We start from the raw sequence: 24,698 nt of genomic DNA on the forward strand, positions 1-24,698 counted from the left end.
GACTGATGACTCTTCAGAATAGATACGTCCTGGATATGATTACAGCTATGGATGGAGGTATTTGTGCAAAAATCGGAGAATCACGTTGCATGTTCCTACCTTCTCATGATGACGAGAATAGCACCTTGACAGAGGCCATAGAGATGCTAATGAAGCCACACATCCAGATGATAGACAAAGTAGAAGATATTGCTGATGACAGCTGGTTTGGATCGCTTTTTTCTTGGGTTCCACAATGGATGGCAGACATGTTCAAGTTCCTTGGAGCCCTGATCATGTAGGTATTGCTTGGATTTTGTGTGATCAAGGTAATAATCACACAATGCAAGAACGCAGCAAAGAAAGCCATAGGTATGAAAATCATGATTGATGTTGAATCAGGATGGAAGGCCAGAGACTTGACAGATGAAGAAATTAGAGACTTTGTGAAGGCCAGTATCCATGCACCTGAGGGAACTAAGTTCCTGTATCCAAAGAACCATAAGAAGTACGTAGAAAAGTGGATCTATTGCAGCCCAAATGGACAGCCGTGCCTACGACTTGGAACAAGGATGAGCATGTGAAATCAGCTGGATGCCTGAAGGGAGTCATACAAATATGGATCCCAAAGAAGTATTTTTTCAGACAAGGATGTCTAGATATGAAGGATGAGGGGAGAGCGGTCGATGAATCGCCCAGAGGGGGGAGTGTAGAGAAAGAGCAAAGTAGCCCCACCTCAACCACCTCGCCCATATTACCTATATGTTGGGACGGGAGTGTGAGACACATGCGGTGCCAGTGAAAATACTGCTATCGAAGAGAATCCTAGAAACAAGGTTCCTATTGAGGAAGCCATACCTGCATATGAGACAGTATGATGGCCATATGAATGAAATCCCAGAAGAAGCAGGACCAATGAATGGAAGGGAAGAATGGTGATGTCACATGAAGAAGCTGACGTACATGGAAGAGATGCAGAGACAAGAGAATGAAGATATTCTATAAGGCATCAAGAAAGTATCAAAGATAAGTGACATCTTGGGATCAAGATGAAGAAACTTATGCTGCAGAAACAATCAAGATATCAAGTTATTTTACACGTGTACAGATGCAAAGAAATGCAAGCAGACAAAGTATTCTTGAGGCTAGCTTTATAGTGAATAGATTGCGGCATGTGCCAACATATACATATATATTGAAGTGAGTAAAGAATGGACGTTTCCACTACCAGAGAAGGAAGGCCCCTTTTCCAGTGTGTCGCAGTTAAAAAAGCTATTGAATTACAGAAGCAGATCTCAGAAAGGCAAGGCTGGACAAGCTCTAAGAAGCCAAGGACTTATCAGGTTGAGGTGAGCAGACATTGGATACAAATCGTGCAAAAGAATGAAACTCTTGTTCAGAAGACATGGACAAAAACAAGGAAGACTTCAGAGGTCTATTAGAAAATAGTATTTTAAATACACTAGGGCTCGATTTTGTGGTCGTCAGTCACATGGAAGGATGATGTTGGATGAACACCATGGTCACACCTATGCATGAGGGCAGAGTGTGCCTTAACTCCTCTGAATTCTCCAGAGTAAAATAACACTCCCAAGGACAAGTTGAAAGCTTTAAGTGACTGCAGACCACTGAGGTGATGATATATGAATATGCTAATTGGTGGGAAGCTATGATTAAGACTAGCTCACCAGCACCTGGAAGGCCAGCCTGCATGCTGCTAACGTAGGTGGAAAAGTACTGACGGAGGTTAGAGTGCCAACAAATGGTAGGGGGCTGCATGATTAAGGGTCCTATAGTTTGTGTAACCAATGGGACATCTTGTATTTAGTGACGTTCATAGTGACCTCTTTAAAGGGAGGGCTTAGTTGCCCCACCTGATGTTAAGAAACCTACCACTTTTCTTCACTCTATTAGACAAGTATGGATTGTATACTTAGAGGTTCCTTAAGAACCTGTCACAATTGCCATTAGGTTTTTGTAGTCTGCCACGTAGCATGACATTAGTAATATGTAGGTTGACGTCATCAATGATGATTTTTTGCTATAAAAGAATGCTTTTTTAAAATGCATTGAGAGACCTTATGCAGAGACGTCCGTTGAAGTCTGTTGTAATCCCTGTTTTAAATAATTGATATTAAAACAGTTATCTTTTTGCCAACTACCTGAGTCATTTTGATTATTGATGTTTGAGTAACTTCTGCATCCCATTCCATCTCAAGGGTATTGCTACCTCGTCTTAAAGGGCTGGAGTCCACCAGTTCACCATGACGTTTACAAGGTGTCAGACACCAAACCAATTATCAGTGAAGAAATGGTTGTGTCGAACAAAGGTGGCTATCGGGCGCAAAAGAGGAGAATGAGAGGAGAATGGGAGTGGAACCACAATAGCCGAACAACATATTGCAGAGCATCATGTGGAGCCAGGCGAGAGAGCCAAGCTGCCTGGGACCAGCAAGGAGCGCCCATAGAAGCCAAATCACTTTCAGGTGGAAGGTGCCAAGCACTCGGCATGTCACAGCCATGGCCCACGTCTACATACATGGCAGTTGTACCCGCAATGTGTCTGCAGCAGAAGGGAGCTGACAGACATGGCAGCAGCAGCGGGAGACAGCACGGGCTAAGGTCTGACCATGGAAAAACCTCTGGCGGTTCAACCATTTGTGCCACCAGGTTGGGAACACGACGCACGAATGGGAGGCAAGTGCCCGGCTTGCGTGCATGTGCAGTGCCTGAAAGCATTGTTTGTCACCATGGCAACGACATCTAATGCCGTTGATATGGCTCAAGGACCAGTGGGGTAATTAAAAACGCTTGCCTCCACAGACGGATGCATCTTAATGCGCTCTGTACGTTTGTGCCTTGTCTGCTATTCTGGGCTAGCCTGTTCGTCTGTGCTCCCTGTTCCTGGGTTGCCTTTCTTCTTCCCAGCTTCCTTTGTTCCCTGCTATGACCTCTGCCAGTTGTCTGCGTGTTGCTCTGCCCATCTGCCTCCTCTCCTTCTTCCTTGCTCACTGCCCTTGCTCCTGGCCACCTTGCCACCTGGATGGCTTACCTACACTGCTCTTCATCTTCCAGGCTGGGGTACAACATCGCTACCCACTTACAGCTTTTTCCAATCTTCGGCTGACATCAGTAACACCCAGCTCCCTGGCCAGGGCTTGTGAAGTTCCTACGCCACGTAAAATCCCGGGAGCCGTGCCGTGGTGCAGGAAACTGACTTTTGGGGTACCTTTTTTCCCATTTACATCACAGGGAGGGGAGCCTGGGGTTGGTCCCTGCGTTACACGTACAACCTGATGGAGCTCTGGATCGCCATGGAAAGCAAAGAAAAGATACCTTGCGGTCTATGACCCACGAAGAGATCAAGTACTTGACAGAAAGTAGTGTGCGAAACCGAGATGAGGGCCAATGCAAACAGAGTCCAGGTAGCAATACTTGATGCAGAGGTCCCAAGTAAGCACCCTGAAAGCACCTTGGCAAGTCAAATCCTGGGAGAGAGAGACACACAGAGAGAGCTATCCATTGGGAGAAAGTGCTTCATGCAGGGAAACTGAGTGCTAATCCTAAAGTCAACTTTGCTATGGTTCATCGCTGGATGCTGGGCAACTGAGAGATAACTTCCAGATCAAACTAAGACATCTTCATTGCAGAGTTGCATAACACTCTGGGAAACATAGTCCTGATCCCCGGGAGCAAACTGAGAAACAGTCCATGTGTGATAAGACCGCCTGCCACGAAACAGACCCCTAACTCTCTGGACAGAGTGTAAAAGATATTCATTGTGTAGTAATACAACGGGCTGGGAACTCACGTCCTAACCCTAAGACCACCCAGTGGTGCAATCATAGTGAGAATAATGTGGTCTGTGAAACTTGAACAAAGCAACAGAGCAAAGTGAGAAGTCTTAATTGGGTGTCAACCTTACAAGCTGGGAGACCAAGCTACATTCAGGATACTGTAAATCCTAGAACTAATTGCACAGACCATTGTACGCTGTGAACCATTTCCTTACGTGGCAACGCTATCTCTTATAATAATGTGTTGAAGCGAACGGAGGCCAAATATTACTGGGTGAAAACGCTGCATGCTGGGAGAGTCGAGACCAAATCCCTGAGCAAACGTACACAAAGCCATGTCGCCAGCTGGGGTACTGGGATTATCACCCGGGGGGGAGGGGCTGAGAGAAATAAAATAGTATGCAGGGTATAGGATTCCCCTATATGGGCCTTGAACAAGCAGTGAAATCTCCGTACAATTAGACATTGCACTTCCTCTCACGAATATCTTAAACCGATACAAAGCGTGCACAATTGGAGGAACACAAGCGATTACAGGATTCAACCCTAAGCAACTAACAGTAATTGGAATGTCCAATGTTCAGTTAAAATGTACTTTTGGTTACAGTGAAATATTAATTATTATGCACTCGACTTAAAGATCAGACTTTCATTGCAATCGATCAATTGATCAATATATTTACTTGAAATTCACCAAAAGGATAATGGATAATGTTTAAGGGGTTCATTTCACCAATGAATATTGAAATGATTATATCCATGCTTCTAGGGTCTGTGCAAATGCACTCAGTCCTCCAGCATGTGATGCATGCATTGCTTTAGTTAAAAATGCCTAATAGAATACCCTGAGGAAGTGCTAAGTCCGAAACATGTGTTGGCAAAAGCACAATGTGCAGAAGTGTCAGATACGCCCCCCTCTTAGTTTTGGGAATGTGTATCAGGACATTCTTTCTGCTAATGTACCCCTCAGGTGTATTCAAGAAACAACCTGAGAGATCTATTAACCGTAAGAGGTGTTGGACGCTCCCAGGACACCGCTGGCTGAAAAGGAAAAGCACAGTATCAAATCCAGGTCATGAATACCACACTTTGATTTTAAGGGAATACTCTGGGGACTAAGCTGTGTTTAAGTTGTGTATAACGGGTGATTCCTTTCGGATGTAACCCAGATCTGATTTCTCTTTGTACAAGCCAGAATGGGAATGACACTGTAACCAGACAGTGCAGTTAATAACACACTTTAAGTACTTAAAGAAAATAGAAAACAACAGAGGCTGAGGGGGTTCTTACCATGGGAGGTTGTACAAAAGTAGCCAGAAGAAGTTCACAACCCCAGAAGACTTGGAGAGTACAATGCAGAAGGTGTATAATGAGTCCTTGTCCAGGCACCACCGGTTTCACCTGACCCGATGGCACGAGGACACCTAATTAGTACAAAGTCAGTGCTCTTTCAGAAGTCTCTAGTCCGAGCACAGTTAAGAACCAAAATCCAAACGTGAACAGCAATCCAGGGACAAAGACGACTCAGCAACTTGCGGGCAGTAAAATACAAGACAAAAGGCAGAAGGAGTCCTGAAAGCAATTCCGAGTCAGCGTTGATCCAGCGGTCGTCGTGTAGAACATGAGACAAAAGCAGTCAGCAATTACAGTTCCAAGTCGAAAAACCAGAATGTACCAAGCAGAGCCAAGGTTCGGACAAATCAATCCAATGAGCAAGCAAGGGTCAAGAACAAGGGGTCGAGATCACAAAAGTACGAGCTACAATACCTCACTACTGAAAAGCCAAAATCAGAAGCACCGAAACCGAGTCGAGGCGGTGCTTAAAGGAATCACCTGAGCCGCGGAACGCGGCCCTACCGTGACGGTATACTACGTATCACATGAGCAGGATACCAACGGTGCCATGGCAACCCCCAGCGCGAACTAAAAGACGTGCCGCACATGGGGATTCTATTTGACTGATAATGAGAGCGTAGATGGCTCTTGCAGTTAGGTGCCAGCATAACACGGGAAGAAACAGCCTTGGGCAGTAATGATGATATATGAACATCAGAATGTAACAAGCGCTTGTTTGACAATGATTTCTTGATAGCATGAACATCGGAATGGCATGAAAAGCGCTTAGATGATGATGGTTTCCTGACAAGAAGTGAATAAAATATTAACTGAGAACCACACTGGTTTGGTTGGTCTGATTATTTAGCCATTTGAATTGTAATTCATTTTGAAGGGAGACACATGGGAAGAATATATGCGGCACAGGTCATTAGGAACAGGGGGGAATACATTTTTGGGCATAGGAATCCACTACTACTCGACCACTCGATACAAAATATCCGTGAAGGAACCCCAGAACAGATTTGTGGAGACTGGGTGACTAAAATGAGAACCCATACTGACCAACACAAGTGTGAAAACATTGATCTGCAACTTTATCCCAGAATCCTGAATGTTTATGTATTTGTATTCAGGCTACCCAAACATTATTCATGAAAAAGAAGCCAAAGGTGTTAAATACACAAGTGTGATCATTGTGCAGTTATAGAGCTATACGTAACTCCTAATGAGCTGGGATGGGGAGGTGGGGATGACCGCCCTTGAGTGTATGGTCCTTTACCATCAACAAGATGACATTGAGTTGGATAGACATTTGGGGGTGATTGCCAGGGTTTTGCATGTTTTTTGTATTCATCGTTGCTCGAAGATCTATTGTCTGGGATCAGTCTATGGAATGTCAGCGTCGCTACTATGGGCCCATTGTTCAATTAATTCCAAGCAGCTGGTCGCTGATACCGTAACTTCTGGGAACAGATTATTAATTGGAAAACGCATCATCGATATTTGGGTGAGAATATTGAATCTTATGAATAAAGATAGAATAAATAGCCGATCTGCTTTTAGTAAATGTCATCCTGTTTTCTTAAATCGTCTAGATTTAATTTGTAGGTGAATACTGGAAGGAGTGCTCATTTCAATATGCCTCCCGGTCCTATGCTCCACATCATTTTGGGTCGCGGGAGGCAGGTGGTACACTCCTGCGCCCCCAGTCAATCACATACACATAATCACAGTGAGTTATCATTGTGGAATTGGGTCCCCTACCGTCCTCGAGTAGAGTGAGATGCCAACCCTGTTGGCAAAACAGTTACAAGTCACTTAAAGATTACCAATAAAGTGATCAAAGTTTAACTTGGGTGAAATGAATATTGGCCCATAGTATAAAGGGGTGCCTGAAGCAATATCCCAGTCTACAATCTCTGTGAATGCAAATGTCTGGTCAATCACCGAATTGATGTGATATCACTACGCACCAATCCTAGGGGCTCATTACAGTTTCCCCAGTCTGGAAAAAATGCTGGTAAAATTGCCGATAATTCTGGCACCAGCATTTTCACCGAACCGGAGAAACACAAGTTTGCCGGTGGGGGCCACGGATCTACCTCCAGGCTTGACCAGCTGGTGGATGAGGCCCCCATTGGCTAAAGAAATGCCACAATTTAGGACTCCATGGAATGGCGAGTTACCTGCATTCCCGCCGCCCGTAATATCCCAGTAATGCCACGAGATCAGGCAGCGGGAATACTAATACCATTTGGGTGGTGCCCAGCCAGAATTACCAGTGGGATACAACCTAAATCGGAATAGTCTCATCTTTTGTGTGTTAGAGAGGAGACAAAACACAATTGAATAGAATGCTACTCAGGAAAATCCCCAGTGCTTACTAAGAACTGTATAATAGATTTCCGTCCATCGCTTATTTGTTTTCTTGCATTTCATAGGGGGACAAATTTAAACTTGCAGCCCCAACTTCATTATTCATTATTCCCATGAAGTTTACCTTTTTTAAAGCGATCTCACAGTAAATTTCTACCTACTTTCTAGAAGAACTTTCTCCTCTTGAGGCACGCCTCCTTTCTTTGATGTTATTCTGCATGACGTCATCGTTCTTTAGCAGTGTTGCTTGCCTTTTTCATGTCAGGTCTAAAATGGAGCACGCCTACTGCAAGCATCTGGGAATGAAAATGGAAATGCTCCAGGAGATGCGGGCTGAGATCAGCCAGCAGACCCCAGTCTTAGAGGGCGCCCTGGAGGAGGCATGCCGGGAGAACGCCGCATTGACGTCAGACCATGAAGAGGTACGTAAGCCAGCGTGACATGGTAGCTGGGCCCAGAAGTCTTGTAAAACAGCCAACATGCCACTTTATGTCAGCCCTGCGTCTTGGTCACAAACCACATGATAATGCTAATATTACTACAGATTATAATAATTAGCATAATAATAATGCACAGTAATAGAAATATTGAAATGATAAAAAATAATGATAATACATGGGAGGCTGCACTGGCCTGTTCAAGGCTGTTAGTAATTTTCCTATTGGAGGCTCGTTGTGACATCACTCATTCACTGTAATAAACGAATGCCATCATTACTGCTCTGTTATCAGTTATTACGCCTGAGCTGTGATGTCACAATGCCTGCTCGTGGAGCCAACACAGAGCCGAAATCTCGCTTTCACTGCAGCACTTAATGAAAGCCATGAAAGGACCTGTCTAAGGTGGAATGTTTATTTTGTGCAATGCTGGAGGTAACCACATAGGAGTCAGAATCTATTTGCACATCATTACTTATGCTAAAGTCCAAAACCTTTTTAGATGGATTTTATTAAGCCGCTTAGACGATTTTTCTGAAACACATTAAAATCTGCATATTCCTTTTTTTAAATCCAAACAGATTCTACATTGATCATTGTACCCGCCCCTCCCTCGCACTTCTTGTTACTGCACTTGCACGATCCGAATGTCACAAGGCCTGGTAGGATTGTTATTATCTTGCTCCCTTGCCCCTCCCCCCCCCCGCCACAGACCCCATTTTTGCCTTGTGGCGCCTTGAAACACCATTTGTTGTATAGGTGCCTTACAAATGTCCAATAAATAAATAAATATTTACCAGCAACAGAAAGACTGTTTACACTAGAGTGAGCAAGAGGACATGTATTAACCCATTAAGTTCCAGGCTGTTATGCAAGTGTATGCAAAAAGGACGAGCATACTTGTCCTTGGCACAGATGATATATTATTAGGAATAAAATACCCCCTACCATACATAAAGATTTTGCAAGTCACCTTGTTGTCCGTGACCTTATGAAGGAGCTCAGTCTTTGGCTTGGTTCCTCTATTTGGTAACATAACTCATCGGCGACTTAAATACTATTATACAATACAGCACAGGGTACTTTATCCCACTTATTATTATTAATAATACACAGCTGCACTAATAGCATGCAAGTAGTTGGGTAGCTACACTAAGTTTAATAATGATAGTGTTATGCATCTGTGGAAGTCTGTATTTGGAGACTATACCAGTGGAGGTGGTGTGTGGTATACATCCAGTGGCAAAGCATGGTATAGCATAGCAAGGCAAGTCTGGGGCTGCGAGGGCTGGTATGCAAGAGGACTGTATGGCCGAAGCCTGTGTCCGGGGTACTAGACTTGTAGCAAGAGAGGAGGAGTACCAGCAAGAAAGAAAGATGACGATCCTTGCTTTTGGTCAAGTAGACCCAGAGCAAGAGTTACAAAGGTTTTCTGTCACTTGAGTGCGCCAGGTGCACACCGAGGGATCAGAAAACTTTGCATTCTGTGAGCATCATGATTCACAAAAGATAACCCCCCCCCCCCCATTTGCTGGACTTATTAAAGCAGATTTCTAACAGCAGCAGAATGTGTGGAACTGGGGCGTGCCATGGGAGTGGCTGGCAAATTCCTGGAGTGCAGTCTGGGATGTGGCTGACCCTGCAGCCGCTTCCCAGAGGGCAGGGGTGTTGCTAGGCCTGGAAAAGATCCAGGGCTATGCTAATGTCGAAACTGTCTGGACTTTTGGTTGTAGCCCCTGAGCTTCTATCTTACAACCAAAATACCTGGGGCTATAGCCCCCCTTAACGACACCTCTCAGGGTGGGGCAATTGCAATGCAGATGGGGGTCTGAGGAGACCCCTGAGTGCAGCACCCAAAAGAAATACGCATGGATAGATAAGAGTTTCTATCATTTTATTTGTGCAAAAGAAATTGGACAACGTTTTGGGCCAGTTAAAAAAAAAAACTGCATTTCGAATAAGATACCTTTTATTGGACTGAGAGTGTTGTGCTGCAATGGGAAAAACATTAGCTTATGAAACTCCCAAAGACCTTGTGCATCAGACGTGCACATGTACATGTCAGGGGAGAGACACATGTTGATAGTCTTGCCAAGGCTACGTCGTCGTAGAGCAAGCTACGGAAAGGACCACCTCCTCCCGGCAAAACCACAGGGCGTGTATGCCCCATCGCGCTCTGTCACTCCAGGACAAGTGACCATCCCAATATATTTGCAGCTAAGGTTAGCTGCCTACTGCTCACCAGCTCGCATCTCGTAAGGAGATCACTGCAGAAACATCCACTTCCAACATGGTCGCTATTATTTGAAATAGTGCAGCATTATTTAAAAATGGCCGCCTTGTTCTCCGTGCCTCGCCAGAGGCTTCATGGTCTTCCACCTGCTGCATCCTGATTGGCCGCCCATACTAACTATAACCCATCGCCATAGCCGGCAGGCGGACGTTTGGCCATGCACTCAAAGGGCCGTAGCCTAGGGGTCTGTCTATGCCCTCTTCCACCTGCACCAGCGCCCAGGAGAAGCGAGCTACGGAAGAGCCCACCTCCTCCCGGCGAAACCACAGGGCATGTATGCCCCACCGCGCTCTCTCACTCCTGGAGAAGTGAGCCTCCCAATATATTCACAGCTAAGGTTAGCTGCCTACTGCTCACCAGCCCGCATTTTGGAAGGAGATTTCTGCAGAAACAACCACTTCCAACATGGTCGCTATTATTTAAAATAGTGCACATTATTTAAAAATGGCCTCCTTGTTCTCCATGCCTCGCCAGAGGCTTCCTGCTCCTCCACCTGCCGCATCCTGATTGGCCGCCCATGCTAGCTATAACCAATAAGGCATAGCTGGCAGGCAGAAGCAGGCCACGCACCCATAGGGCTGTAGCCTAAGGGCCTGTCTGTGCCTGTTGTTTTCATTCAGCACGTCGTCGTATGATTGTGAGAGAGCTGCAGCCCTCTCCCACCTGGACCAGCGCCCGTGGAGAAGCAAGCTACGGAAGAGCCCACCTCCTCCCGGTGAAACCACAAGGCATGTATGCCCCATTGTGCTCTTTCACTCCATGAGAAGTGATCCTCCCAATATATTCGCAGCTAAGGTTAGCTGCCTACTGCTCACCAGCCCGCATCTCGGAAGGAGATTTCTGAAGAAACAGCCACTTCCAGCGTGGTCGCTATTATTTGAAATAGTGCAGCATTATTTAAAAATGGCCTCCTTGTTCTCCGTGCCTCGCCAGAGGCGTCCTGGTCCTCCACCTGCTGCATCCTGATTGGCCGCCCATGCTAGCTATAACCAATAAGGCATATCTGGCAGGCAGAAGCCGGCCGCGCACCCAAAAGGCCGTAGACTAAGGCCCTGTCTGTGTCTGTCCAGGCTATTACAGCCATGCAACGCGCAGCTCTGCCCATTTCAATCTAGACACTCAACTAGTGCAACCCGCTCAACTGGCTCCTTACTCACCTAACACATTGGCATGCTAAGAAGCCTCTTGCAAATGTACAGAACGCTCTCGTGTAGGCCTTCCATGTCCGTGATCACCAGATGCCAATCTCTCGTAACTGCTTCAGGCCTGCCGAGTCATGCGGTAAGCCGATAAACATTTGCCTCTGTGAACCTCTGGATGATTAACACTATCTTCTGAGTGATATAATTGCCCAATGCACCATTCTAGTCTCTGATCTCACTCTTGCTATCTGCTAATTACCCCCACTATTGTATGTAATTTATTAGAACGGATCTTGCGATTTATGCTGGTTTATGTGACTTATTAGAATTGATCCCAACCATTGCCTTTTGTCAGTCATTGTTAACATCATTGACCCTGTGAACACCAACATCAGTCTGTATCATGCCTTGTTAATGTCAGCACCTGATTGTATAATACTGTATCATTTAACTACTGAATACTGGTTTTGCCGTGCTTTGACCACTTTCCGCTTATCGTAGCTACTTTATTACACATAACCTTACTGTTTGCCAACCTATGATCTGATCTATAATATCGGCCATCTACCCATACTCTGAACCCACCGACATTCTCACATGAGAGGACGCTTCATCCTTCTACCCTCCAATAGAACCCCCACCACTTACACTGAGCTGCACCAACTACTAAGTCATGCACCGCTTCAACACCAATATCGCTTGCATACTGCCTCTGATCAGCTCTCTCTTGGTACTCACACTACCACCACACACTACTACCACTTAGGCAAATCTCCAAACACACAATACTCTGGTGACAACAAACACAACTATGGTCATTCCGCAAAAACCCAGTCTCTCTCTCACTATGACCACACCACTACCACAGTTAGAACGCATCACACCAACCAAATTCTTGCCACCCCTTCAACCTGCTCCTGACACTCACACTTGCAATGGCAAATTACTTACTGGCCCCATCTGCCCATTATCACCAGCCCAATGGATTGAACTATACGCCACCAGGCCTACACAGAACCAACCTTGTCCCACTAACTCTAGAAACCTCAGGCTCGGCTCTAGAATGAAACAGGCTTATCAACCCCTAACTAAGGATAGCGTCAAACAACCCAATACCCTAATCTCACCAAAGAAGAGAACCAAACAAAAGAGCAACAGCCATCTGCCTAACTCAGTTGATATTAGCTTTCCACATATCAAAGGTGCTTTGATAAATGCCAGATCCATGATAGCCCACGCAGTAGACATTGTTGACCTCATTGTTTCCAACCAACTAGATTTCTAAGCCATAACTGAAACTTTTCACTAGCTGTACCAACAAATGTTAGCATATTAAGACAAGATAGAGAAATGCCAGAGGAAGCAGCATTGCCTTCATTGCTAAAACCAAACTAGGATTAAGAGTCCTCCCACATCTCCCCTACTCCTCAGGAGAGTTACTGACAATCAAACTTCCCTCACAACGCCACACACCATAACTATGCACCTTATCTACAGACAACCTGGCCCCATTTCAACTTTTGAAGAAGACATCACGTCATTACTCACTATAAATACTAACCCTACCTCTCAAATCATAATACTAGGTGACTTTAATCTAGGTCTCAATGACCCAAAAGACAACAATCCTGCAGCACTAACTAACACCATCAATGAACTAGGCTTCACCCACCGCATCAACTCTGCAACACATGCTAACGTTAGAATATTAGACTGACTAACCAACCTTAATTGCAATATTAAAATTATATCCAATGAACCTTGTGCTTGAACCGACCATCACCTTATCACATTCACCCTACAAGACAGCCCACAACTTAATCTGGTGAGCCCAGTTGCTCCCCCAGCATTTACTAGAAACAAGCGCAATATAACAATGGAGACCCTTTTACCACTACTCCAACGTATCACCAATTTCACATCTACTAGCTCAGACCCCACAGCTCTTGTAGAACTCTATAACCACACGCTCAATCAAGCTGGATAAAATAGCACCCTTAAAACTGTACAAAGGTAAGCCTCACGCACACCTTAACTCTTGGTTCAACCCCAATCTTAAGGTACTACGCAATGAAAAAAGAAGCTCAGAATCCTCCTGGAAAAACAATCCCACAGTGGAGAACAAGGAAAAACTCTGCAAAATCTCCACTAGATATAAATCCGAGATCCTTCAAACTAAAAGAGATACTTATAATGATAGAATTAATGAAGCCAACTCAAAGACAAGAGAACTCTTGGTCATTTTAAGAGAACTAGAGTCCCCCCCTCTCCCTAATGGAAACATTCACTAAGGAAAAGTCCTTAGTACAAATATTCAAGAGGCACTCTCCAATAAAATTCATCTCCTACAAAAGAAAATTGAAAATAAAAAACTCAATCTCTCTGGAGACAAACTCTTACTGAAGTCACAGCCGACTTTGACAAAACCTTGTCAACACTTTAAATTCACCCCAGTCACCATTCATGACATTTAGGACATAATAGCATCCCTCAAACCATCCAAATGCCAGGGGGACACTTGCCCAGCACCAATAGTTCAGGAGGCAGTTAGGGAATAAGCACCTTTCATCACAACATTAATAAACGTATCCTTTGATACATGTACTGTCCAGACCATTTTAAAAGATGCATGGGTCTTCCCACTATTAAAAAACCAAACCTCGACCCCCACTATCCCAACTAACTACAGACCAATAACGACTGTCCCTTTTCTGTTGAAAGTACTAGACAGGGCAGCCTATCTACAAGTACAGGCTTACCATGAAGCCAACAACCTTCTTGGCCTGCATCAGTCAGGCTTTAGACCTAAACCTGGAACAGAAACAGCATTAATAGACTTGAAAAACGAAATGGACGACATAAGCGACAAAGGAAAGCGTGCCCTCCGTCTCCTCTTGGCTATCTCAGATGCATTTGATTTAGTGGATCACAAAGTCTTATGTAATCACCTAAAATCAGGTGCCCACTTTTCCGCCAAGTCACTGCTTGGATACAAACCTTCTTGAATAATTGTACGACCAGGGTTTTCTCCCCAATCGCATCAGCTGAGCCCGCTCCCATCACCTGTGGAGTACCACATGGTTCATGTGTCTCCCCTACGGCGTACAACATCTTCACCAAGCCTCTTTTTGATGACCTTGACAATCTGGGTGTTACCTACACCAACTATGCTGATGACACCCAGATACTCATCCCTATCACTGGTGATCATGTTACTGACTCAATTCTGCTTGACAAAATCTATCTCATTATCCAAGCATGGATGGCCAATCATGTCCTTTGTCTTAACGATGATAGAGTGAGCTTTTGCTAATTGGCTCTACAGCAAGACTAAATAAACTAAATAGCCAATTCAAATAATGGATTATCGACAGTAACAACATCAAATTATCTAATGAGGTAAATCTCTATCTCAGCTCAGCCTTAAACTTGAAAAGACAAGTCAATGCCACAGCCTCTGCCATGGCATACACTTGAAAGTTACCTATGCGTGTAAACCATTCCTCTCTACATCAAGGTGCACTACTTTGGACAGTGCACTAATACTGTCCAAAATAGACTACTGTAATGCCTTATACTAAGGGTCAAGTGAACCCAAGGTCAACAAACTTGAAATCTTGCAAAACAATGCATCAAGAACCGCATTAAATATTCCTAGAACATAGCACATCTCTGATGTCAGACGCAATACTAAATGGCTATCTGTGAAGGACAGAATCAATTTCAAATCACTAACCCTCACTGACAAATGGCTTGCCAACTCAGCCCTGAAATACAGAGGAGAAAAGTTTGCCAAAAAAACACTGGATCGACCTGCCAGAACCATACACTCTCATTGCCTCAGGGTTCCTAGATATAAGCTTAAGAAAGCAGGGGGTAGCAGCTTCCCTGTACTGGCAGCCAAATTGCGGAATTCCTTGCCTGTAGCTTTAAAATCAGCACCATCCCTCCACAGGTTTAGAAAAAACGTGAAAACATGGCTTTTCTCTCATGATGTTTAACCTTGTATTACCATACCATACTTGTAAATATCCCTAATGTAACCCTGTAATATATAACGCCAAAAGCTCATCATAATCATGTAATGTAAATATTTGCTTTGTATCTGTCTCACCTGTATCTTTGTGCCTCGCTTATACGTAACCTTGTAAATGTGCCCAGATACGCCTGGGTTAGGTGTGCTACATAAATAAATAAATAAACAAGCAAATCATGCAGTCTGCTTCCCGAGCATTCTGTTTGGCCAGCGCCCCCTCCCATGGTGCTAATGCACGATCCTATTAGGCGCCATCAAATTGAATGATGTCCACTGTGGAGATGTAATCCACCTTTCCTTAAAACTCCCAACTGATGATGGTTTGGTACTACTTGGCTTATGCAGAGGCCCTGTGCGCCGTTCTTATTTGCACTGCACTACCGAGCAAATACAAAAAGTTTCATTTTAGTTAATAAATGGGGTTTGAAAGTCTCGAGAAACGTTCATGTCCTGAATAGACCATCAGGGTATTTCCGACAGTCTGGACATTATCCTCTATTTTAAGCATATATCTTTCTTGTCCATTGGCGAAGCTATCATTGCTGCATCTAACAAAGCCCTGGTGTAGGATTTTCTATTGCATGCCTCGCTCAGTAAACATAAAGCAGGGGACTGCAAAAGGCACTGTGCCCTGTTAAAATTGCAGGATGAGTCATTGTGGAAGTACCCAACACTGATAACTAATTGGCAATAGTGGTTTTAGTACCACACTCACCTGCGGTCAACTCTGAGGCTATTAATTGTCTATAGAGTTCATGTCAACATATTCTCAACCACTATTATTTTAGCAGAAAACAGCAGTGAGATGTTCTTGTGTCCTGTATTGTAAACCTGGGTTGCCGATGTTTCAAAAACGGTTCCAGCTATTCTAATCAGGTTCTCTAAAATATGACTACGTGTGATTTTTTCTTTTTTGCCATAGCCGATAAGACAATCTTCATTGAAGGTGATTGCATGCATGCAAAATGCTGGAACGTGTGCACGAGCACAGCTTGATTGTTAAGCCTTGCTATGAAAACCTGAACAGGACATGATATAAACCACTTGCTTAACTGTAAGTTAAAGGCATAGGCTAGTAAAAATTTTTATTTCAAAAATAGATAGCCCACATTAAAAAAAAAATACTAGCATCCTCCGTTTTAAAACTTCCTATGTAAAATTTTGAGATATTTAAGCTCAAAAGCAAGCACAAGGGCGCCGCCATTTTGTGAAATGGAGGCCCTCCTGTGCTGGCTTTTGCGGCACTAATGAAGGAAAAGCCAGCCAGCTGTAGTAAATAAAGTCTACCGCTGGGTGGCTTTCCCTTCATTAGTGCCGGGACTCGGAGGACGCGGACCGGAGACCAGAGCAGGAAAGCTGCAGCTGAATCTCGGTAAGTGCTATTTATTTATTTTTACAAAAAATAAGCACTAGCTATGGTTTTTTTTCTAAGTTTTCCGGGCTGGAGGAGCCCGGAAAACTTAGAAATAAAACCGCAGCTTTAAAAACGTTGTATTTATGTTTGCGGTCGCTTTTGAAGCGACCGCAAACATAAATAAAACGTTATTGTGTTGGAAAACGCTGCAGTTTTAAAACCGCAGCATTTTCCAACACAACCGTGTTGTGTCTTCCTGAATCTGCTTTACCATTTGGGGTCTCGGACTCCCCGGAGCCCGAGAGCCCCAAATGGTAAAGCAGATTCAGGCAGACACAACGCGGCGTTGCGGAAAACAACCACGTTGTGTCTGCCTGAATCTGCTTTTCCATTTGGGGCTCTCGGGCTCCCCACGGGGAGCCCGAGAGCCCCAAATGGAAAAGAAGATTCAGGCAGACAACGTAGCATTTCCCATTTGGGGCTCTCGGGCTCCCCACGGGGAGCCCGAGAGCCCCAAATGGAAAAGCAGATTCAGGCAGACACAATGCGGCGTTGCGGAAAACAACCGCGTTGTGTCTGCCTGAATCTGCTTTTCCATTTGGGGCTCTCGGGCTCCCCACGGGGAGCCCGAGAGCCCCATATGGAAAAGAAGATTCAGGCAGACAACGTAGCATTTCCCATTTGGGGCTCTCGGGCTCCCCACGGGGAGCCCGAGAGCCCCAAATGGAAAAGCAGATTCAGGCAGACACAACGCGGCGTTGCGGAAAACAACCGCGTTGTGTCTGCCTGAATCTGCTTTTCGGGAGCCCGAGAGCCCCAAATGGAAAAGAAGATTCAGGCAGACAACGTAGCATTTCCCATTTGGGGCTCTCGGGCTCCCCACGGGGAGCCCGAGAGCCCCAAATGGAAAAGAAGATTCAGGCAGACAACGTAGCATTTCCCATTTGGGGCTCTCGGGCTCCCCACGGGGAGCCCGAGAGCCCCAAATGGGAAATCAGCTGCAGGTAGAAACACTACGCTGCATGTAAACACAACCGCGTGTGTTTCTGCCTGCTGTGGCTTTCACTTTGGGTTGTGTTGGAAAACGCTGTGGTTTTTCTTTCCAAGTTTCTCAGGCTCCTCTGAGCCGGAGGAGCCTGAGAAACTTGGAAAGAAAAACCGCAGCGTTTTCCAACACAATAACGTTTTATTTATGTTTGCAGTTGCTTCAAAAGCGACCGCAAACATAAATACAACGTTTTTAAAGCTGCGATTTTGTTTCTAAGTTTTCCGGGCTCCTCCAGCCCGGAAAACTTAGAAAAAAAACTGCAGCTAGTGCTTATTTTTTGTAAAAAAAATAAATAGCACTTACCGAGATTCAGCTGCAGCTTTCCTGCTCTGGTCTCCGGTCCGCGTCCTCCGAGTCCCGGCACTAATGAAGGGAAAGCCACCCAGCGGTAGACTTTGTTTACTACAGCTGGCTGGCTTTTCCTTCATTAGTGCCGCAAAAGCAAAAGCCAGCACAGGAGGGCCTCCATTTCACAAAATGGCGGCGCCCCTGTGCTTGCTTTTTCGAATTTTGAGCTTGAATAGCTCAAAATTTTACATAGGAAGTTTTAAAACGGAGGATGCTAGTATTTTTTTTTTAATGTGGCCTATCTATTTTTTTTTTTTTTTTTTTTAATAACATATTTTATTTATTTTATAAACGTAAACATATACATACAAGTTAATAACAAGTCATCGCTCGGGCATACAGGCAATCACTAAGCATAGCTCTTCATGCACATTGCAAGTTTCAGAGTTTTAGGTCCTTCATGAAATGGGTTACTAGGCGTCCAAATTATACATTGTGCAGATGAGTCTTCGCAGGACTCCAAACGTTTATCAAGTCTATTCATGGGTTCGCAGATCCCTACGTGTCTTCCCATTTTTGCCAGATCTTGCGTGCTTTCCCTGTCAAGTCTATTCATGAGTTCGCAGAGCCCTACGTGTCTTCCCATTTTTGCCAGATCTTGCGTGCTTTCCCTGGGCACCCTCTGGTAGTGTATATTCTCATTTCCATTTGCACACAGATATCCACGTCTGTTATCCATTGGTCACATTGAGGGGATAAGGGTGAGCCCCACAATTGGGCCAGATTCCTCTTTATGAGTCCCGTGGTTGTTGCCAGCATGAGTTTCTCATATCGGGGGATGTCTAGGTCGTCATCCATCCCTAGTAATAGCAATTTGGGGTCCATGGGTATTCGTCGGCCGATGACTGCCGATAACCTGTCACAACATTTCTGCCAGAAAATTTGGATTCGTGGGCATTCCCACAAGATGTGAAAAAAGGTCCCCCTCGCCTGTTGGCACCTTAGACAGTTGGGATCAGTTGCTCTCCCCCATTGATGTAAAGCTTCTCTCGGATAGTATACCCTGTGTAGAATTTTGAGTTGGATCAATCTGATTCTAGCCGAGATGGCAATTTCCCTCGGATACATGAGTGCTTTGATCCATTCTTCCGGTTGTATTGGTCCCACATCTCTTTCCCATTTTGCTTTCAGATCTGTAAGTTCCGTTGTGGCGAAAGAGGCTATTGCATTGTACATTGTGGAGGTTATTTTATTATCGATACGATCTACCACGATGTTTCTCTCAATTGGTGTGCAATCTGGAATGTTCGGTGGGTCGATCTCACATGTGATAAGTGCGTGATGTATTTGTCTGTAATGGAAGTGTTCTGTGGGGGGTAGGTTGAATTTGTCCTGCAGGGTCTGGAATGGTATTATTGCTCCATCTTGTATTATGTCTGCTAGCCTTGTTATCCCAGCTGATTCCCAGGTCGCCCATTTTGGGATTTTACTTAGCTCCGGCAGACGTTTGTTACGCCATAGGGGCTGTGCCAGCGTGAGTTTCCCATCCCATCCCAGGTGCTTGTGTGCATCTAGCCATATTTGCGTTCTATGTGCTCTAATCGTGTTGGGGATCATGCGTACCCTACTATTGTAGAGGGTCTCTAATGGGGTGAGCCCGGCACTCATCTGGCTATCCGCTTTAATATGTGGTAGTTCAGGGTTGTTATGCAGGATATCATTTATCACCGGCATCTGGGCTGCCCAATAATATGTTTGTAGGTGGGGCAGTCCTATACCTCCTTCCCATGCGGAACGTTGTAGGGTTTTGAGCGCGATCCGTGGATGCCCTCCACCCCAGAGGAGCTTTCTGAGAGTCTCATCTATTTTTAGGAATTCTATCTTGGGTACATACAGTGGGGCGTTTTGGAGGATGTACACAAATCGTGGCAGAGTGAGCATTTTAAACATTGCCGCCCTTCCTAGCAGGGTGAGGGGTAGGGTCATCCAGTGTTTCACATCATTCGCGAATCTATCTCTGATTGGATGGAGATTTTGGGGAACATATTGCGTGAGGTCCGTCGCAACCTGTACCCCAAGATATCTGAAATGCTCGGTTTCTACTCTATATGGGCAATTGTGTAGAGCTGTCGTATCAGTTCCTTGGATCGGAAAAAGGATGGATTTGTTATAGTTTACCCGTAGACCACTAAATGCTCCGTATCTATTTAGTATTTGGGTGACGATGGGGTATGATACTAGTGGATCACTCATGTAGATCAGTAAATCGTCGGCATAGAGGGAAACCCTATCCTCCCAATCTCGGGCCCACCGGAACCCCTTCCACAACTGTGATTCTCTCAGCATTATTGCCAGGGGCTCGATTGCCAGTGCAAATAGCATTGCCGAAAGGGGACAGCCCTGCCTGGTCCCTTTACCCAGGTTAATACTACGTGATGTCCACCCGTTTACCCTTATCTCAGCTGTCGGTGTGTTGTAGAGCAGCTTGACCCAGCCTATGAATTGCTCACCCAACCCCATTTTACCCATAATGCTCCACAAGGCCTCCCAGTGGACTGAATCGAAGGCTTTTTCGAAATCAATCGCGAGGAGTGCTAGTGCATCCCGCAGCGATGGAGACTTCTCAATGGCGGCATGTAGCCTGTGGATATTCATTCGTGTGGATCTCCGTGGCATAAAGCCACATTGGTCTGGATGGATAAGGGTGTGTATGACTGTCTGGAGCCTGTTAGCCAGTGTCTTGGCCAGTATCTTAGCTTCTATGTTTATAAGTGAGATCGGCCTGTAGGAGCTGCATATGTTTGCTGGTTTGCCTTCCTTATGTATCACCACTATAGTGGCCTTTCTCAGATCCGGGGGCAGAATTCCTTTACCTTTGGCATATAGGAACATTTTATGCATCTGTGGTACTATGTGCTCATTGCCGATCTTTTTCCAAGCTTCCACTGGGAAGCCGTTAGGCCCTGGGGTTTTCCCATTTTGGAGTTGGGATAGGGCTGTCGACAGTTCTTCCTCTGTAATCTCTGTTTCCAAACTCGCTCTTTGCGTATCGCTTAGGTGTGGAATGGTGAGTGTGTCCAGGATGCTGGGATCCAGTGCAGTCGTCGGGGGAGCGTACAATGCCTCATAGTACTCTGCAAAGGTTTCAGCAATGCTTGAGTCGGTATAGGTCTGTTCTGCATTCCTGGTAGTGATACATCTTATCTGGTGTTGACCCTCCTCTCTTTTTTCCAGCCACGCCAGCATTTTGCCGGCCTTGTCTCCAGTCTCGTATAGCCTGGTACGCATTGTCCTGTGTGCCTGTTTCGCACAGGTAAGTGTGACATCATGCAGCTTCTTTTGTGTCGCTTGTAGGGCTCTGTTGTCATCTGATGCGCCTGTGTTTATATATCGCACTTCAGCGTTTCTGACCTCTGTTTCAGCGTCTTCAACCTCCTTCCTGTGCGCTTTTTTGTGTGCAGCAGTCCAGCTCAGTACTACCCCTCTCAGGGTTGCTTTGTACGCCTCCCATATGGTTCCTAGGTCCTCTATCGAGTCCTGGTTTGTTTCGAAATATGAGACAGTGGCTTCCTGCATCTTTTCTACTAACTCTTTGAACCCTAAATAATACGAGTTCAGGCGCCAAGTCAGTGGAGGCCTGGGTCGTTCTGTTTCGAGTAGGATCTTCAGCGGTGAGTGGTCCGAGATCCCCCTGGGCTGGAGTGTTGCCTCCGTTACTTTATGTATGTCTACACCAGGGAGGAAGAAGTAGTCTAGTCTAGACAACGATGCATGCGCGCCTGAATGGAAAGAGTATTGTTTCTCCATCTGGTGCAGATCCCTCCATGCATCCTTCAGTCCCAATGCTGTGGCAAAGATGGCTAATTTCGTCGGTATCATCGGATTTCTCCCCCTGATATGTGTACGATCTAGATTAATGTCCATTACATCATTGAAGTCTCCACCTACAACTAGTATATCCGCGGTGTTGTTGGCTATGATCGGTGTGATGTCGTCGAGTAAGGTATTTGTGAGCGCCGGGGGAGCATAGACCGCCAGTATGGCAATGGTTTGATTCCATAGCGTTCCATTTATGTGGACAAATCTCCCTCCGGTGTCCTGGGTTATGTTGGATATCTCTATAGGGATTCTTTTGTGTATTAATATAAGCACACCTCTCGAGCCCATTGAGAAACCTGCATGTATTGCTGTACGGTATTTGGTTCTTTTGAAAAATTGGCATCTTGTGCCGGCCAAATGTGTCTCAGTAAGCAGTATTAGGTCCGGGTTGTTTCGATTCAGGTATTGTGTTACTAGTCTTCTCTTGATACTGCTTCCCAGGCCATTGACATTCCATGTCATGATGTTAAGTTTTTTGGTGTCTGTCCCTTTCGCACTCATTTCTTATCTTGTTCGTATGTCTGTGCCATTGGTAGCAGTTTAGACGAGAGGAGTCCTGCTCTATCGGTGTTTGGACTGCCCTGTTGTCTTCCCATTTCAGCGTGCTTGTCTAAGCCGTGCTTTCCTTGTTGCCAGCATAGAACGTGAACAAATCCCAACTTACCCCCCTCCCTATACTCCTTCCCCAACTGAAGCATCTGTCGCCCACACAACCAAACTTAATCAAACCGTTGAACTTGGGGTATCTCTTGTCACTGTGGCGGTGGAGGTGCCGTAGTGAAGAGTCCGTAACTTGCTTAGGCCGCCGTGGGTTGGTGGTACCACGGCGGGTGATTGCAGGGTCTGTTCTATACCGATTGCAATCGGGGGGGTGGCTTGCGTGATGTGTCTTAACGCAGCCGCCAGCCGTTCTGAGTAGTGTTCTTTCCTGCTCGTGCCTCCGTATGTTTGTCGGTTGTGTTTAGGCGTCGGCATTCTGTGCTATTTCTTCCATCGGTTGCTGTGGCGGCTCATTTGGTGGCCTGTTTGGTCGGGGTCTATTTCTACGGTTTTCCTGTCTTCTCCATGGGCCCCATTCACCTTCTAGGTTGCGTTCTGCCCAGCTCCATGCCTCTCTTGGATCAGTGAAATGCACAGTAGTGCCCTTATGAAAGATTTTTAGCTGGGCTGGGAATAGCAGACCATATTTCACATTCAGCCCTTGTAATCTCTTTTTGAGAGTGTCAAAGGATTGCCTTGCTCTTTGTACCTCTTTGGTGAAGTCGGGGAAGAAGGCTATCCTGGAGCCGTTATAGGTCATGGCTCCATTCGTCCTTGCCATGTGGAGTATCGCGTCGCGATCTCTGTAATTTAGGATCTTGGCTATTATCGCTCGTGGCGGTGCTCCGGGAGTTGGTCTGCCAGTTGGTATCCGGTGTGCCCGTTCAATTGAGAAGAAGTTTGAGAGAGATTTAGGAGCGAATAAATCGGCGAGCCATTGTTCGAGGAACAGCTCCATGCTGGGTCCTTCTTCTTTCTCTGGCAGGCCGAGGATGCGGATATTATTTCTTCTCGATCGGCCCTCTCCCTCTTCCACCCTCTCCTCCAGTAGTTTAATGCGACCTAGTGCTGCATTCATTTGCTGGCCCATGCCTCTCACATTGTCTTCTGCCACTGATATGCGCGCCTCCGCCTCCCCTGTACGAGATGATAATTTCTGCAGGTCATGGCGCAGCAGAGAGACCTCCGTACAGATGCTATCCATTTTGACTTCCATGGCAGATCGAGAATTGGAGATAGCATTCATCACGTCCCTAAGGGATATGTCGGCCTCAGGGTCTGGTGATTCATCGGTTCTATTCTGGGCCGTGGAAGATGTCGGGGCAGGCGTTGTGTATTGTTCCATTGTGTTCTGGGTTCCAGTTCTTCTAAGCCTATCTTTGCCCATGTCCGGTGTGTGGGGGGGGTGCTGCTCTTGTGTTTCCCCCCGTTATTCTTGGCAGAGGTCGGGGAAGCGTAGGCGGGCTGGCGGACGGTAAGCCCGGGGTGCCGTTTGCTAAGTTTCGGTGTCTCAGGATCGCGTCTCCCCTCCTCCCCTTCCTCCTTACCGGCTCCGCCGTATACCGCTCACCAGGCTTCGTTCGGCACCGCAGCGGCCGTTGCTGCTGTCGAAGGATCGGAGCGCCCGCTCTGCTTGGTCTGTCGTGCTGGTCCCGCAAAGTCCGTTGTTGTTGCAGGCCTCGGCGAAGCCGGGGGTCATTCCGATAGATGGGCGTCCCAGCAAGGACCGCGGGGAGTGGGGGGGGGTCAGCACTGATAGCTTGGGCGGCTGAGTCCCCCAGCGATGGTTGGCGTCGAATCTGCTGGATGGGCCCCTCCCAATTTCAGACGAGTTTCTTTCGATTTCCACGAGAGGCAGCGCCTGTGGGTCTAGATTGTGTCTCTGTCGGCCATTTTGATTTCCGTTTGGCGCCGATTGCTTCTCCTTCTAAATGCCGATATCTCGGGATTGGCGCTTCGGAATCAGCTCCAGTTGCAGCTATCGTTCCTACTAGGGTTCCGCCACCCTGTAGGAACCTTTTTTGGGGCTGGATTAGCCCAAATTCGCAGGATATTGCAGGATGTAGCTGGCGGCTTCGGGAGCTCTACGGGCTCACGTCTTCATCGGTCGCCAGTTGGCCACGCCCCCTGGCCTATCTATTTTTGAAATAAAATTTTTTACTAGACTATCCCTTTAAGGGATGCTTATGCT

General features: G+C 46.0%; 1 protein-coding gene across 2 annotated transcripts in view; it reads left to right on the forward strand.

Annotated features, from left to right (window-relative positions):
- KRT222 (keratin 222) overlaps window positions 1–24,698 on the forward strand; it is a 332,692-nt gene that overhangs the window by 180,883 nt on the left and 127,111 nt on the right. For both annotated transcript variants that reach the window (XM_069634548.1, XM_069634549.1), the window contains exon 4: window positions 7,756–7,912. In XM_069634548.1, coding sequence (XP_069490649.1) covers window positions 7,756–7,912 — 157 coding nt within the window. The remainder of the gene's footprint in view (window positions 1–7,755; window positions 7,913–24,698) is intronic.

The sequence above is a fragment of the Ambystoma mexicanum genome, chromosome 13, assembly GCF_040938575.1.
Source record: "Ambystoma mexicanum isolate Mex_15411 chromosome 13, UKY_AmexF1_1, whole genome shotgun sequence".
In the NCBI taxonomy this organism is placed as follows: Eukaryota; Metazoa; Chordata; class Amphibia; order Caudata; family Ambystomatidae; genus Ambystoma; species Ambystoma mexicanum.